Source organism: Cervus canadensis, chromosome 29, assembly GCF_019320065.1.
Source record: "Cervus canadensis isolate Bull #8, Minnesota chromosome 29, ASM1932006v1, whole genome shotgun sequence".
Lineage (NCBI taxonomy): Eukaryota > Metazoa > Chordata > Mammalia > Artiodactyla > Cervidae > Cervus > Cervus canadensis.
The window spans coordinates 42691517-42706203 of NC_057414.1; the positions used below are offsets into that span (position 1 = coordinate 42691517).

General features: G+C 60.8%; 1 protein-coding gene and 1 long non-coding RNA gene across 4 annotated transcripts; one reads left to right on the forward strand and one right to left on the reverse strand.

Moving 5' to 3' along the window:
- Positions 1 to 2687: 2687 nt before the first annotated feature.
- Positions 2688 to 9868, reverse strand: LOC122430821. Of its 2 annotated transcripts, XR_006266381.1 has the most exons (6): positions 9755 to 9868; positions 8149 to 8349; positions 6859 to 6951; positions 6114 to 6185; positions 5564 to 5682; positions 2688 to 2799 (listed from the first exon to the last, which is right to left on the reverse strand). It is a non-coding gene; the product is annotated as an uncharacterized LOC122430821 (long non-coding RNA). The 2 variants fall into 2 exon arrangements; XR_006266382.1 differs by lacking the exons at positions 2688 to 2799; positions 9755 to 9868 and adding an exon at positions 8774 to 9283 and having other exon boundaries at positions 5236 to 5682.
- CARNS1 (carnosine synthase 1) lies at positions 4262 to 13224 on the forward strand. Of its 2 annotated transcripts, XM_043451694.1 has the most exons (10): positions 4267 to 4330; positions 4777 to 4814; positions 6132 to 6405; positions 7171 to 7260; positions 7520 to 8007; positions 8239 to 8413; positions 8499 to 8584; positions 9295 to 9526; positions 9636 to 9916; positions 10977 to 13224. In XM_043451694.1, exons 2-10 carry the CDS (start codon positions 4812 to 4814, stop codon positions 12201 to 12203), a joined length of 2856 nt encoding a protein of 951 aa, XP_043307629.1. In that variant the 5' UTR covers positions 4267 to 4330; positions 4777 to 4811; the 3' UTR covers positions 12204 to 13224. The 2 variants fall into 2 exon arrangements, with proteins under 2 accessions (XP_043307630.1, XP_043307629.1); XM_043451695.1 differs by lacking the exon at positions 6132 to 6405 and having other exon boundaries at positions 4262 to 4330.
- The last annotated feature ends 1463 nt before the right edge of the window (positions 13225 to 14687 follow it).

Here is a 14687-nt window from a genome sequence, read left to right on the forward strand (position 1 = left end):
GGGCAGGCAGTCTCCAGCAGGGCCCCTCGAGCAGGGGCTGAGTCATGGCCTTATCTACTCAGAGAAGCATTTTCTGGGCCGTCCTTCCGCAGGTCCTGTTATCAACCTGGGAAGCCTGGGCCCAGGGGTCAGGCCAGAAGAGGACCACTCCCTCCTAGTGTGAACACTTTTATACACACCGTTCCCACAGGGCTGCGCTACCCCTACGGCACCTGGGGGCTAGTTAGCAAAAGATGTCCCCCCTCCAGGTACATGCAGCCCTGCAGGACCGCAGGGAAGTGACGGCTCAACAGGGCAACTTTATATAGTAAGCAACCTGCACAACCACACTCAGGGGACTAGCAGCCCCAGCTCCCTACACCTCTGCCTGGAAGGGGGCTCGGAGGAGGCGGGGCACGCGCCTGAGAGTACTCAGCCTGTGGGAACCAAAGCTGGGCTGGCCTCTGCCTGGGTCAGCCCAGGGGACAGGGACAGGAGTGTGGGGGAAAGCAAAGAAGCGGAAGGGCAGACGGACCCCTCGTGGTTGGGGGGCATGGTCTTATCTTGACTGCCACCCACCCCAAATGTCCCCCCATCCCCACACTGTCCAGAGGTCAAGCTTGGACTTCCTGTAAAGTCCTGCTCAGGGTGGAGTCCTGTCCCCAGGCCGCAGGTGGCCTTGCAGCAAAGCCACAGAAGCGGAGCCCAGAACAAAGGTCACCTCCAAAGCTGACAGAGCCCCTTTGTAATCATTGCCCAAAGCGCCCCTGATCATCACTAAGAAGCTTCCTGACTCCTAATTTGGCAAAGATGCCCACTCCAGTAAACACCCTATGACGCCCCAATCAATCACATAACTCCCACCTTCCAGCAGGAATTTTCTTTGTCTTGAGGCTATAAAAATTGGCTATTAACCCACAAAAACTGTCGGCTGTCTCTGCTCTGTCAGGAGGTTGGCCCACTGTACTCACAGTGCCCACTTTCTCTCTGCCCTTTGTTCTTAATAGACTCACTCCCTTCTGAAATGCTCTGTGTCTGGAAATTCTTTTCCAACCCGCGTTCGGACTGCCTCAACACATAGGAAAGGCTGTCTCACTCTCTCTGAGCCTCCATTTCCTCCTACAAATAGTGGGATAACAGCAGCTCCCACCCCTGCCCCAAGAGCACTCCACTGGGGTCATCTTTACTGGGATTACTGTCTAGTGGAGCTGGGCAGTAGCTCAGGCATGGCCTCGCCTCACCCCACCCCTACCTGGCTCAGCTCCGCCTCGGGTGACCTCCAGGCTCTCCTGGCGTAGACAGAGCAAGACTGTCCTGCCAGCCTGCTTGCCCCCACCCCCGCCGAGTCCCAAGGCTGCCATAGCTCGACCCTGATTTTCCTCTCTGTGTCCACAAGGCAGATGCCATCACAGCTGATGCCCAGCCAGGGCAGTCTGGGGGTGGGCACAGGACCACGCCGCTCTATGTGCATATGCTCTGGCAGAGGGAAGACCCCAGCCCTGCCCCTCACCAACTGTGTGGCCCTCAGCAAATCACATCGCCTCTCTGAGCCTTGACTGCCTCATCAATAAAAGGCAGAGAATCACAACTGCTATGGGGTAGGGTTAAGTGAGATACGGCATGTAAAACACTCCGTAGTGCCTAGGACAAGTCAAAAAACATTTGCTAACACTATTGCCTTCTGCCAGGCGCCCCGTGCCCAGCCAAGCCTGGGCTAAAGTAGGCATCATAATCCCCATTTAAGGATGAGAAAACAGATGCTGCACTGCTTGTGTTAAAAACAAGACAGCAGGAACTTCCCTGGTGGTCCAGTGGCTAAGACTCTACGATCCCAATGCAGGGGGCCCAGGTTTGATCCCTGGTCAGGGAACCAGATCCCACATGCTGCAACTAAAGATCCCATGTGCTACAACTAAGACCAGGTGCAGGCAAATAAATAAATGTTAAAAAACAAGAACAAGACAGCAGGCCCAAGATGGAGTCACTGATGCTAAGCCCTCCATCACCCAACTGAGACAACTTAATTACTGGCTCAGTTGGTAAAGAACCCATCTGCAATGCGGGAGGCCAGGGCTCGATCCCTGAGTCAGGAAGATCCCCTGGAGAAGGAAATGGCAACCCACTCCAGTATTCTTGCCTGGGAAATCCTGTGGACAGAGAAGCCTGCCGGGTTACACAGTCCGTGGGGTCAAAAGAGTCGAACACGACTTAGCACCTAAACCACCACCACCAATACAGTCCCAGCTCTCCTGGGAATTCTATCTTTTAAAGCAATCAATCTGGAATCACCTGACCAGCACTAGTGAGGTCATCTACTCCTGCTGTCCCCCCAAAATAAAGTGACTTTGCAGGGAACTCCTTGGCAGTCCAGTGGTTAGGACTCTGTGCGTTCACTGCTGAGCGCCCGGGTTCAATCCCTGGTCAGGGAACGAAGATCCCAAGCCCTGCGGCAAGGACAAAAGAATAAGGAGGAGAAAGTGACCTTGCAATAACCAACCCGCTTTTTTGCCTGAGTATAACTCTTGTGTCTGCTCCCTTCTGCCGATTAAAGTCTTTATCTGCACAACTCCTTGGAGCTCCTTTCTGCTAGCTGGATGGAATGCTGCCCGATTCATGACCCATTGGATAAAGCTGACAAGATCTTTAAAATGTGCGCTGCTGAATTTTGGTCTTTAATACGTGCTAAGTGTCAACGCTCGTGCTCTTTGGTGACGTCCACGCCCTCACCCCTCATCCCTTCCGTGGATCTCCGTGGAGCTCAGGGTACCCACGCAGAGAGAAGATGGATCTTCTAGGGTGGCCGTGCCTCATTCCAGGAGCCTGGGCCGGCCACGGGGAAGAGCAGAGTGTGGATCTGGAGCAGGGGGGCCCAGAGCAGCCCTGGAAAGCTGGGTGGGGGGCTCCAGATAAGTCACTTCTCCCCCCAGTCCCTGCTTTGGTAGACGGGGGTGGTCCTCACAGGCTGCTCTGTCTATAGCTGTAGAAAGAGCTCAAGGCAGCCATCTTTGCCCCCACAAGTGCTGCGGGGTCATCAGCCCTGCCCCTCCAGCCCAGGAGGCTCTAGGGATCCACCAGGGGATCTCTGGAGAGAGGGCCTGTGGGGGAAGACCTGTAACAATCGCCTCCCTGTCCTGGGCGCCCAGCACAGGGAGCTGTGATCATTTTAACCCACTCCTGGGAGGCAGAAACACACATATAGGAGGAGCAGATGAAAGGGGAGGTGCCGAGGTCCCGCAGCTGGATCCGGGGGGGAACTCACCTAGGGGGACACACCTAAGGAGAGGGTGTGAGTCTCTGGCTGTGTTTTCTGGGGGGAAACATGTGAGTGTGAGCCAGGTCTCTTGCGGTGTGCTTCTGTGGCTGTTTAGGTGGGTGTGTCTGGGGGTAAGGATGTGTGCCTTGGGAAGATAGTGGGTATAACTGTGGGTGTCCAGTGGACCTGAGTGCTGATAGGCAGGGCAGATCGTGTAGACACCCCCTTTCTTTTCCTGTGCTCAGACCCACGGGAACTCCCAGCCTGGCCACCCCCTTCCCTCCTGGCCGCCCCTAGGGCAGAGGGTGTCCCAGGGAACTGCGACTGCCCTCGTGGGGCCATCTTACCCAGTGGTCACTACTCTGGAGGGTCCCGGAGAGGTAAGGAGGGACCCTGGGGATGTACAGGGACTCCTGTTCAAGAGAGCTTTTCTGGGCATGCCATCTGCTATGGGGCAGGGTGCCCTTGGCAGACAGCTGTGGTTGGGGGCCCTTGGGGAGTTCAGGACTCCATCCAAGGGCAAGGCACCAGACTGTGAGCCCCACCAGCTCTCCTGGGCACTCCACCCCGGGGGGCAAGCCCTGGTACCAGTCTCTGCCAACTTGCCCTTCCCTCCCCGCCCTCCCTCTCTATCCTCTCTGCATCGCTCTTCTACTGTGGGTCTCTCTATTTATCCCCCTCCTCCTCTGTCTTTACTGTAGCCCCTAAGTCTGTGACCCTCTGGGATGCTCGCTGTCTGTTAGAACCTGGCCCTCTCTTCGACTTACTGTGGCTCTAAATGTCTCCTGTCGATCCCCCTGTCTTTCCCTGGCCCACCGGCCGCCCTACCTCTGACCAGGTCGGGCCGCGCCCACCCCGGCCCCCGTGACCCCAGGTTGGGATGGCTGGCGGAGGTTTTGGCGGGAGGGGTGGGGCGGGTTCTCTGGCCGGAGGCCGGCGGGGCCCGGCCCCTGCGCCCCGCGCCGCCCCCGCCCGGCACTGGGCATGCCCCGGTCGCTTCTATATAAAGCGGCGCCGCCGGGGCCGGGCGCTCTGCCGCCGCCGCCGCCGAGTCCCGCCGGGTCCGCACTGCCCCGCAGAGCTGCTACTGCGCTCCAGGTACCCCGGCTGCTGCCCGCGCCCCGGGGAAAGCCAGGGAGGGGGCTGAGGGGGCAGGGGCCGCGGGGACAGGACCTTGAGCGCCTGCGACCCCCGGGGGGACCCGCGACACTACCTGCACCCCGCCACCCCGCCTTTCCCAGGCAGCGCGTGCACACACGGGGGACCCGGTGCGTCCCGCCACTGGAAGGGCTGAGTGCCAGGACCCCCAGCACTGAGTGCCAGTGCCGCGCGCAACTCGGGATGTGTGAGCTCTGGGTGCTCCCCCTTGGGGTCCTGGTGTCAGAAATCCCTCTGTTTCCTTGGAGTGGGGGTGGGGCAGCCTTGGACACCTCGGAGCTCAGGCAGGAGAGGCATGGTGGCTGCCACCTCTCCACCCGCAGAGTCTTAGGACGCGGGGTGGAGACCCTGGCTGCCCTGATTCCCCGTCTGTCTCTCTCCCTCAGCCTCTCCCATCAGTCTCAGCCTCTCCACCTGTACGATGGTGAGTCTCCTCTCCTCCCTCCCCACAAAGCCTGAGACCCTACCCAGTGGGAGGACACAGAGGGCAGCAGCGGGCACTAAAACCTAGCCCTGGCACGGCCTGTGCAGGCAGCTCAGACCCGAGACCAGCTGTGCGCACACCCCTCGACTCCCCACCATGCGCCACGGGACGAGCAGCTGCTGGGGTGCCAGGCACTCTGTTTCTCCCCATCAGCCCCGGGAGGCGGGCACTCTCCATGCCCTTTGGCATTCATTCATTCTGCCACATTCATTATTGCCGTGTGCCCGGCCCCATTCTAAGTTCGGGGACATAGCAGTGAACCCAGTGTGGGCTCTCAGGGAATGCAACTTCTAAGAGGAGGCACCAAGGCTCAGAAATTTGGCACCAGGAAACTGGGATTCAAGTCCAGGTTGGAGGCCCAGACCTCTGCCCTCCCTGCTGCCTGCAACAGGTTGTCTCCTGATGACCGAGGGGATTCTCTGGGTCCAAGCCATATCAGGACCCCGGGGGTGGACAGGGAGGGCACCAGGCAACCCCAAGGCCCAAGGAAACCTCATGACTTGTCCGGGGAGGCCCAGCCTTTCCCCTGGAGGACAGGCCCACCTGTGTCCCCACCTGTTCACCCTGAGCCTCTGAGCAGGAGTCAGGACTCAGCCAGCCTCAGAGGGGCAGGGTATAAGATTTCATGCAAAGAGCACATTTCCATGACTCAGAACATCTGAAAAGAAGGACACCAGCTTTTTCCTTACCGGTGCCTGGCCCAAGACTGGCCGCATAGCAGATCCTCGGGCCTACTTGGAGAAGACGCTGGGCCGGGTTCACCTACATATTTAGGTCTCGGCAGAACTCCATGATGGTCTGTGGGTCACTGAGGCCAGAGAGAAGAAAACAGCCCAAGAGTGATCGCTTGGTTCATTCGTTCATTTATTCTTCAGTCATCAAATGCTGAGCAGCATGACAATGTGCCAGGGATGTTTCAGGTGCCAGGGCTACCTTGATAAACAAAACAGGCAAAAACCTCTGCCCCTGTGAACCAGGCTGGGGCAGACCTGGGTGTGGGATGACAGGGCAGCGGTCCTGCTAGAAGCACATTGCTTTCTGCCCCCACCCCTTGGGGCACCGCCCGTACGGTTTGCAAAGCGCTCCCAGCTGCATGTTCCTGCTGACAGGCCTTCACCCTCCAATCCAACCCCATCCTCTTTGGTTCCCAGGCCTGGGTCTGCCCAAGGTTAGGAGATGGGGGGGCTTAGACCCTTGGGTAACTTAATGTGGCCCTTGCCCACCCTGCCCAAGACCTACCACTTCTGCCCCCCTCAGCTCTCCCTGGATCCGCTGGGTCCCGAGTGGGACTGCCCCCTGGGCTCCAAGGACCTGGAGGAAGAGGAGGGCCCGTGGGGCGGGGGCTCTGGCCTGCCGCCCCCGGGCTGCTTCCCTGGCTCCTGGCGCCACGACGTGGGCCTGGACTGCAAGGGCTCCCCCGAGGGGGCGGACGCCCAGGCCTGGACTGTGTACTACTACAGCGTCCTGCAGAGCTGTCTGCAGCAAGCGGGCCTCCCGGAGACCCAGGACCGCAGCCAGGTGCCCCGCACAGGTGCCCGAGGGCTCCAGGGAGGTGGGGGGCACCCCCGGGGGGCGGGGGGCACCCTCAGCCCAGCCTGCTTTCCACCTCTGTCAAGGTCAGCCCCTTCCCCCCAGGCTCGGACTCGGTCTGAAGCCAGGAAGGCGAGGTCAGTCCAACTCCGGCAGGCAGGCGTTTCAAAGGGCAGTTGGCACAAGTCAGGTCAGAGATCAAGGCTTCCCTTGGACATGGGATTTGCAATCCATGTCCAGTGGAGCCAACGCTTCTGTAGAAGTGTCTCGGGAGTTGCTGTGGAGGCAGCTAGCAGTTGGGACCCAAGACTTCTCCCCTGCTTTATCTGTTTTATGTATCAGGCAGCCACAGAAGAGCCTGTGTGGACAGAGACTTTACAGCTAGAATAGGTGAACATCACAGGCTTGGTCTCAGTGTAACAGACAGGGAAACTGGGGTGCAGCGACTCCTCACCCTGCTGCGGACCAAGGGCCGCACAGAAAGTGGCAGAGCTCAGGCTAGAACCCAGGTCTCCAGGTGTCCAGCCTCCAGCGTCTTCTGGGCCAGCTGCAGAGAGAAGGGGGCAACATCACAGAGCAGGGGTGGGCAGGCAGCCTCCCCTTCCCTTTCCAGCCTCCTCTGTCCCCTTTACTGTTCTCATCCAATAACTGGGAAGGACCTGGGGGCCCAAGGGTGAGGCCAGGGCCACGGGGGCAGGGAAAGGCGGGCAGAAAGACAGCAAGGGGAGCCCCTGGTGAGCTTGGCATCATTTTCTTCTCTCTCAAGGCTGCCCTGGGGCGGAGGTGACCTTGTGCATTCTGGGGTCCCCCAGCACCTTCCTGTCCGTGCTGCTGGAGGCTGGGGTCCAGAGCCCGGGTGAGTGTATGCCCAAGTTCCCCCACCCCCTCCTACGGAAAGGGCAGCCCTGCCCTGGCCCGGCCACATCCCAAAATACCCGCCGACCCTGGCAACAGCCTGCATTCCACTGGACCAGCTGCCCTGCTCCGGAGGCGGGGTGGGGGGGGGTGGTTCTGGGAGCAGCTGCCCCCTACGACCCAGGGGCCCAGGCAGGAGGTGGAGGGCATGGGGGCATCAAGCCTTCCCTGGCCAGCAACCCTCCTCTCTCTGCCCACAGGAAACATGCTCCTTTGCCTGTCCCCCGCTTGGCTGACAAAGGTGCCAGCCCCAGGGCAGCCGGGTGAGGCAGCCCTGCTGGTCTCCAAGGCCGTGAGCTTCCACCCGGGGGGCCTGACATTCCTGGATGACTTTGTCCCCCCTCGTCGGGCCACCTACTTCCTGGCCGGCCTGGGGCTGGGGCCTGGCTGGGGTCGAGAGGCGGCTGAGCTCGCCCGCGACCTGACCTGCCCCACCGGAGCCTCAGCCGAGCTGGCCCGGCTGCTAGAGGACCGGCTGCTGACGAGGCGGCTGCTGGCTCAGCAGGGCAACGTGGCCGTGCCAGCTACCCTGGCTTTCACCTACAAGCCACCAGCACTGCTGCGGGGAGGGGATGCCAGCCCGGGACTACGGCTGGTGGAGCTGAATGGCAAAGAGGGCCAGGAGACACTGGTGAAGGAGGAAGTGGGGGCCTTTCTGCACTCCGAGGCCCTGGGTGATGCCCTGCAGGTAACCGGCTGCTGCCCCTGAGCCTGTCCAGATGCCAATGGGAGGGGACCCCCGGATGGTTACAGGTCGTGCCAGGACGCCGTCCCCAGCTTTGAGCCCTCGCCACTGCCCCATCTCTGTGATAACCACCTGCTTTCTTACCTCCATGTCCTGACTGGCTCCTATGGTATGAGTGTCCCACCCTCCAGAGGCCTGGGTGGTGAGGGCACCGCCTTCCCCTCCCTGTTGCAGGTGGCCGTGAAGCTCAGTGGCTGGCGCTGGAGAGGGAGGCAGGCCTTGCGTCTGTATCCACGAGCTGAGCAGGGCCCAGTGGTGGACACAGTGCTGGCGTTGCTGGAAAAACTGGAAGAGGAGGAAAGTGTCCTGGTGGAGGCTGTCTGCCCACCTGCCCGGCTCCCCTTCCCAGGTGAGGGCCGCCTGGGCCAGCCCAGGGTGGCGCTTGGCTCGGCCTCCTGGCTGCTCTGTGCTCAGGCCTCACCGCCTCTCCCCAGGCAGCCCTCCCCCCGGCCCTGAGCTGGCCCTGAGGATCTGTGCGGTGGTGTGTCGGACACAGGGTGACAAGCCCCTGCTGAGCAAGGTGAGCCTGGCTCGGATTCAGGTCACGGTCCTGCTGCCGCACCCCAGTTTACTTTCACTGAGCTTCTGGGGGACCCCTGGGCAGGGAGGACAAAATCTCGGGGGTGGGGACTTTGGTTGCCTCTGGAAGGCCTCCTGGTCTGACGCCGTTCTTTCCTCTTCCCCCCATTAGGCACATCAGGAGCCTTACCTGGTATGCCATGCTGGCTACCAGGGCCCAGGGCTGAATCCTCTTCCCCTGGAGCTCTTGCCCACAGAAGAAACTGACCCAGGGTCCCTGATACCCCTTAGGAGGGGTCTCCAAGCTGGGGAGTTCAGGGAGGCTTAGGGATCCTCCTAGGTACACAGCTCTGGGCCAAACTGAGAAGGAGAGACTCAGCCTTGCCCTCAGGGAGCTTTAGGGTTGGGCCCACCAGGCTGGCATAGCCCCCCTCACCAGCACCGGAGCTGAGGACCTAGGATCAAGCATACTTGGCACCCTTAGGGAATAGAGACCCCCAGCTGGGCCTGGACGCCTGGAGAGAATCCCCCAGGTGGACCAGATGAGCAGTGACGGGGAGGGTGGTTTGTGCAGTCTAAGTCACCCTGGAGGACAGGGCTTGTTGAATGTCTAGGGAGGAGTGTGGCCGGGATCGTGGCATGGGGGAGGTGTGCTGGGGGCCGGGAATGGTCCCAGGAGGGACCAGCGCCCTGAGTCGCCTCCCTGCGCAGGTGGTATGCAGCGTGGGCCGTGGGGACCGGCCTCTGCGACATCAGAGCTCCTTGCCCCGGACGCTGGAGGCGGCGCTGGCCCAGTGCGGCCTGGCGGAGGCGTCTCAGGTGGCAATCGTGCGGCAGCGCGTCAAGGCGGCGGCCGAGGCGGCGCTAGCCGCCGTGCTGACCCTGGAGGCCGGCCTGAGCGCTGAGCAGCGCGGAGGACGCCAGGTCCGCGTTGACTTCCTCGGTGAGTGCGGGGCCTCCGGGGATGAGGACCGGCGGAGGTGGGGGGCGGATCCCCCCGGAGGCCCGAAGGCGGCCTGCACTGAGCCCGCGCGCCCCCCTGCCCGGCCCAGGGGTGGACTTCGCCTTGACGGTGGCCGGTCGTGCGCTGACCCCCGTGGCCCTGGAGGTGAACGGAGGACTGTGTCTGGAAGCATGTGGCGCGCTAGAGGGGCTATGGGCAGCGCAGCACCTGGGCCTGGCGGCCGAGGAGGCGGCGGCCGCGCCGCTGGTGGAGACGATGCTGCGGCGTTCGGCGCGCTGCCTCATGGAGGGAAAGCAGCTGCTGCTGCTCGGCGCGGGCGGCTTCAGCAAGAAGTTCGTGTGGGAGGCGGCGCGCGACTACGGGCTCAAGGTGGGCGGGGCTTTGAGCCCTGGTAGGCGTGACGGAGGCGGGGCCCGGGCGGGGTCCCGGGAGGTGTCGGCCTCGGGGCGGGGCCTATGCGGGGCGGTCCAGCTTGGGGCTTCCCAGGTGGAGCTAGTGCTTAAAGAACTCGCCTGCCGGTGTAAGAGATGTTAAGAGACCAGGGTTCCGATCCCTGGGTCGGGAAAATCCCCTGGAGGAGGGCACTGGAGTGGTTCACTCCAGTGTTCTTGCCTGGACAGCCCCCATGGACAGGGTGCCTGGCAGGCTACGGTCCATAGGGTCGCGGAGAGTCGGACACGACTGAACCCACTTAGCACAGAGCATCGCACAGGGGCGGGGCCTGTTGCCCCGCCCAGGTTAGAAGTCTCAACTTTTTTTTCGGCCCCTCGCTGAATTTTGTTCCCTCTGGGAATAAAAAGCACCCCCTCGGGCCACTGGGCCACCAGTCCCAAGCCCTAATCCTGTTGGTTTCCCTACAAACCCAGGCCAGACTGTGCCTGCCAGTGGGAGTTGACCAACCCTGTTTGACACTGTCTCTCACCTAGATCACTCCCCCCACCTCCCTCCCTCCTGCAATTGTCTTTCCTCGGGCTAAATCTTATCCCCTGGTGGCTCAGAAGGAAAAATCCATCTGCAATGCTGGAGGCCTGGATTCGATCCCTGGGTTGAGAAGATCCCCTGGAGAAGGGTATGGCAACCCACTCCAATATTCTTGCCTGGAGAATTCCATGGACAGAGGAGCCTGGCAGGCTACAGTTCATGGGGTCGCACAGAGTCAGACACGACTGAGCGACTAAGCACACAGCAAATCTTACTGAGCTCCCAGTTTAAGCACTGCCTCCTCTAGGTTGCCTTCCGTCCCCTCCAGGCTGGATTAGGTGTCTCACCTCTGTACTTTTCACTCAGTCTTCATCAAACACGCTTTGAGCGCCCAGTGCTGGTGAACCCTTCTCCCCCGAGGGCTAGGACCATATTCCAGGCCCCATCCCACTGCCCAATGCCCCACACGAGCTGATCTCGGCATGTCACTGTTCTGTGGTTTCTGCAGATACACCTGGTGGAGTCGGACCCCAACCACTTTGCGTCCCAGCTGGTGCAGACCTTCATCCACTTCAATGTCACGGAGCACCAGCGGGATGAAGAGAACGCCCGGGTGCTGGCGGAGCTGGTGCGGGCACGCGGTCTGCAGCTCGATGGCTGCTTTTCCTACTGGGATGACTGCCTGGTGCTCACAGCCTTGCTCTGCCAGGAGCTGGGCCTGCCCTCCAACCCGCCGGCCGCCATGCGCCTGGCCAAGCAGAAGAGCCGCACCCAGCTGCACCTGTTGTGCCGCCGTGGCCCACCCTGGCCCGCGCCCTCCCTCTATGCTGTGCCCTGCTGTCCACTGGAGAGTGAGGCCGATGTGGACAGGGCTGTCCGCCAGGTGCCCCTGCCAGGCGTCATGAAGCTGGAGTTCGGGGCTGGCGCGGTGGGTGTGCGGCTGGTGAAGGATGCCTCGCAGTGCCGCGAGCACTTTTCCCGGATCGCCCGAGACCTGCAGGGCGAGGCTGACCACCCGGGCATTGGGTTGGGCTGGGGCAATGCCATGCTGCTGATGGAGTTCATCGAGGGCACGGAACATGATGTGGATCTGGTGTTGTTCGGCGGGCGGCTGCTGGCTGCCTTCGTCTCTGACAACGGCCCCACGCGGCTGCCTGGCTTCACTGAGACCGCAGCCTGCATGCCCACTGGGCTGGCCCCGGAGCAGGAGGCACAGCTGGTGCAGGCCGCCTTCCGCTGTTGCCTGGGTTGCGGGCTGCTGGACGGGGTCTTCAACGTGGAGCTCAAGCTGACCGGGGCTGGGCCGCGGCTCATTGAGATCAACCCCCGCATGGGCGGCTTCTACCTGCGAGACTGGATCCTGGAGCTTTACGGTGTGGACCTGCTGCTGGCTGCGGCTATGGTGGCCTGTGGCCTGCGACCTGCCCTGCCCGCCCACCCCCGCGCCCGGGGCCACCTGGTGGGTGTCATGTGCCTGGTGTCCCAGCACCTGCAGGCACTGACTTCCACCGCCAGCCCCGAGACCCTGCAGGCTCTTCACGACCAGGGCCTGCTGCGCCTCAATCTGCTGGAGGAGGCCCTGGTGCCTGGCGAATACGAGGAGCCCTACTGCAGTGTGGCCTGTGCTGGGTCCAGCCCGGCCGAGGCCCGTCACCGCCTGCTGGGCCTCTGCCAGGGCCTGGGCATCGATGGGCCCCACTACCCCGTTGCCTACTTCTTGTCCCACTTCAAATAGCGCTGGGGCCAGAGGGCAGGGGCAAAGTGCTGGAGGGGGGCGCTGTGGTACCCCCTGCTCCCTGGAGCTCTCCCTGCTTCTCTTCCCACAGCCCCGCCCCGCCCTGGGCTGGTCCACTCCAAGGCCCCAGGTCTTTCCAGAGCCCAGGGCTCTTTCGACACCAAGGCCTCCTGGACATGAGGGCCACAAAAGAAAAGATCTGGTGAGCCGCCGCGGGGCCTTCTTGCTGTCTCGAAGGCCTCTGTCCAGCCCCACGGCTGCCCAGGACGCTAGCCATGGAGAAGCAGCACCCGCACACACAGAGACACACACCCTGCCCCCAGGTTGGTGGGAGTAGGCCCAAACTCAGCTCATCCTTCCCACCTCTCCAGATCTGTTTCTCTTCCTGCTGCCTACAGGAGAGAGCCCAGCTGGCCCCTTGCCTTGAACAAATCCCGAGAAAACCTGAGACTAAACCCCTCATCCTCCTACTCTCACCCCCTCATTTAACAAATTCTAGATAGTTCTAGAGCCTGCTGACAACTTTTGGCAGTGCCCCGTCTGCCTTATTCGGCCTGAGCAGTAGAAGCAGGTGACCTGGGCTCAGCAGTAACCATCTCCCCTCCAGGCAGACACTATTGCCCTTTTACAGATAAGGAAACAGGCTCAGAGAGGAAAAGCCACTGCTTCAGTGTCTTGCCACTGTGACTGAAGGGAGGAGGACAAGATGCACTATCCAGATTTCCGCTTTTATTAAGCTGTACCCGCCCACTCAGCTTCTTGGCCCCGCCCACCTCCTTACCCTCATTCATATGTGGTCCTGAGACAGGTGAACACCCCTCCCATGCAGTGTGCACCTTATCCGCCAAGCTCTGGTGCTTTGGCCTCAGGCACACCTAACTTGCATTGGCAGAGAAGACTACACTCCTGTCCTCATTCAGGGGAGGCTACTCTAAGAACTCTTTCTCTGAGCAGCACAGGAGCTGTGGACAGCTCCACAAGCATCCCTCTCCAAATAAAGGCTTATGGACTAGTGACATGAGCAGAGTTTGGGCCAGGTTCTTGCCACTTGGACAACACTTGTCAAGCCTGGGTAGACAGGGGACATGGAAGGGGGAAGGAGAGGTAGTTAAGGGCTAGCTGTAGCATCTAAAAAGTCAAAGTGCTAGTAGCTGGCCAGGCTCCTCTGTCCATGGGATTCTCCAGGCAAGAATACTGGAGTGGGTTGCCATTTCCTTCTCCAGGGGATATTTCCAACCCAGAGGATTGAACCTGGGTTTCCTGCTTTGCAGGCAGATTCTTTACCATCTGAGCCACCAGGGAAGGATAAACTGCTACACTGCCAGGCCTCTCGGTTCACCACTGGCAAGGGGCATGCCAGGGGCACCCACACCAGGACCCAAACCTGAGGGTTTCCTGAAGGTGGAATTACAGCAAGGGCCAACACCAAACAGATAACCCTTCTCCAGGCTGGAGACTGAATTCTGTCCATTTGAATTCATATCTAGCCTCCAAGGTCCAACTGGAATGCACATCCAGACAGTTTCCAAACTGTCGGAAATCATTCAAGGTCTGATCTGGCCCAATTCACACCCCCAGAGTCCCATCCAACAAGAATCCGTGCCCACATCTAAACTGACAGACCGGGTTTGGCATGTTCATTATTGTAGTGTTGCCAAATACAAGTTCTTGTGCCTGACGCACAGCCCAAGCCTGTATTTATGGGTGGTTTGATGAGACTCGAAGGAACCCATCTGGGGAGGAATCTGTGGCTCAGACAGTAAAGAATCTCCCTGGGGTGTGGGAGAAAGTGAAAGCGAACTCGCTCAGTCGTGTCCGATTCTTTGCGACCCCATGGGCTGTAGCCTACCAGACTCCTCAGTCCATGGCAATTTTCCAGGCAAGCGTACTGGAATGGGTTGCCATTTCTTTCTCCAGGGAATCTTCCCGAGCCAGGGATTGAACCCGGGTCTCCCGCATTGCAGGCAGACGGTTTACCATCTGAGCCACCAGGAAGTACTCAGGTTCAATACCTCGGTCGGGAAGATCCCCTGGGGGAGGGCATGGCAACCCACTTCAGCATCACTTTCACTGGCAACAAAGCCCAGCAGTGAGCTGAGTACGGAGCAGTAAATGCTCTGACTTTCAAGTCCTCCAGCCGAGAGGCACATTAGCGAAGTCGTGATGCAGCCGCCGGTTCCCTTCAGGGTCGAACAGAGATACTGGACCTGCCTCTCGCCGCCACCCAGACAGCCCGGCAGAGCAGGGCTCCACCGGGGCTGGGAATTGTGTTTACGCTCAAACCTGCATGCACTTCCGACTATCCACGCCCAAACTCGCCCCAGAACCAAAACAGTCGCCTCCCAGGAGGCTCTCGTCCGGTGCCGCCCCCGGGGAGCAGTGTTGGGAAGACGGAGCGGCCGGCCGAAACCTGGGTCCGGCTGGATTCGGCATCTCAGCACTCTGGAACTACCACTCCCGAGATGCCTTACGGCAGACGCCATC

Bases quoted from the DNA above. Each gene is read 5' to 3' on its own strand.
- CARNS1 (XM_043451694.1), top strand. The intron at 8,008-8,238 runs GTAACCGGCTGC...TCCCTGTTGCAG, and splicing joins CCCTGGGTGATGCCCTGCAG to GTGGCCGTGAAGCTCAGTGG. The intron at 8,585-9,294 runs GTGAGCCTGGCT...CTCCCTGCGCAG, and splicing joins ACAAGCCCCTGCTGAGCAAG to GTGGTATGCAGCGTGGGCCG.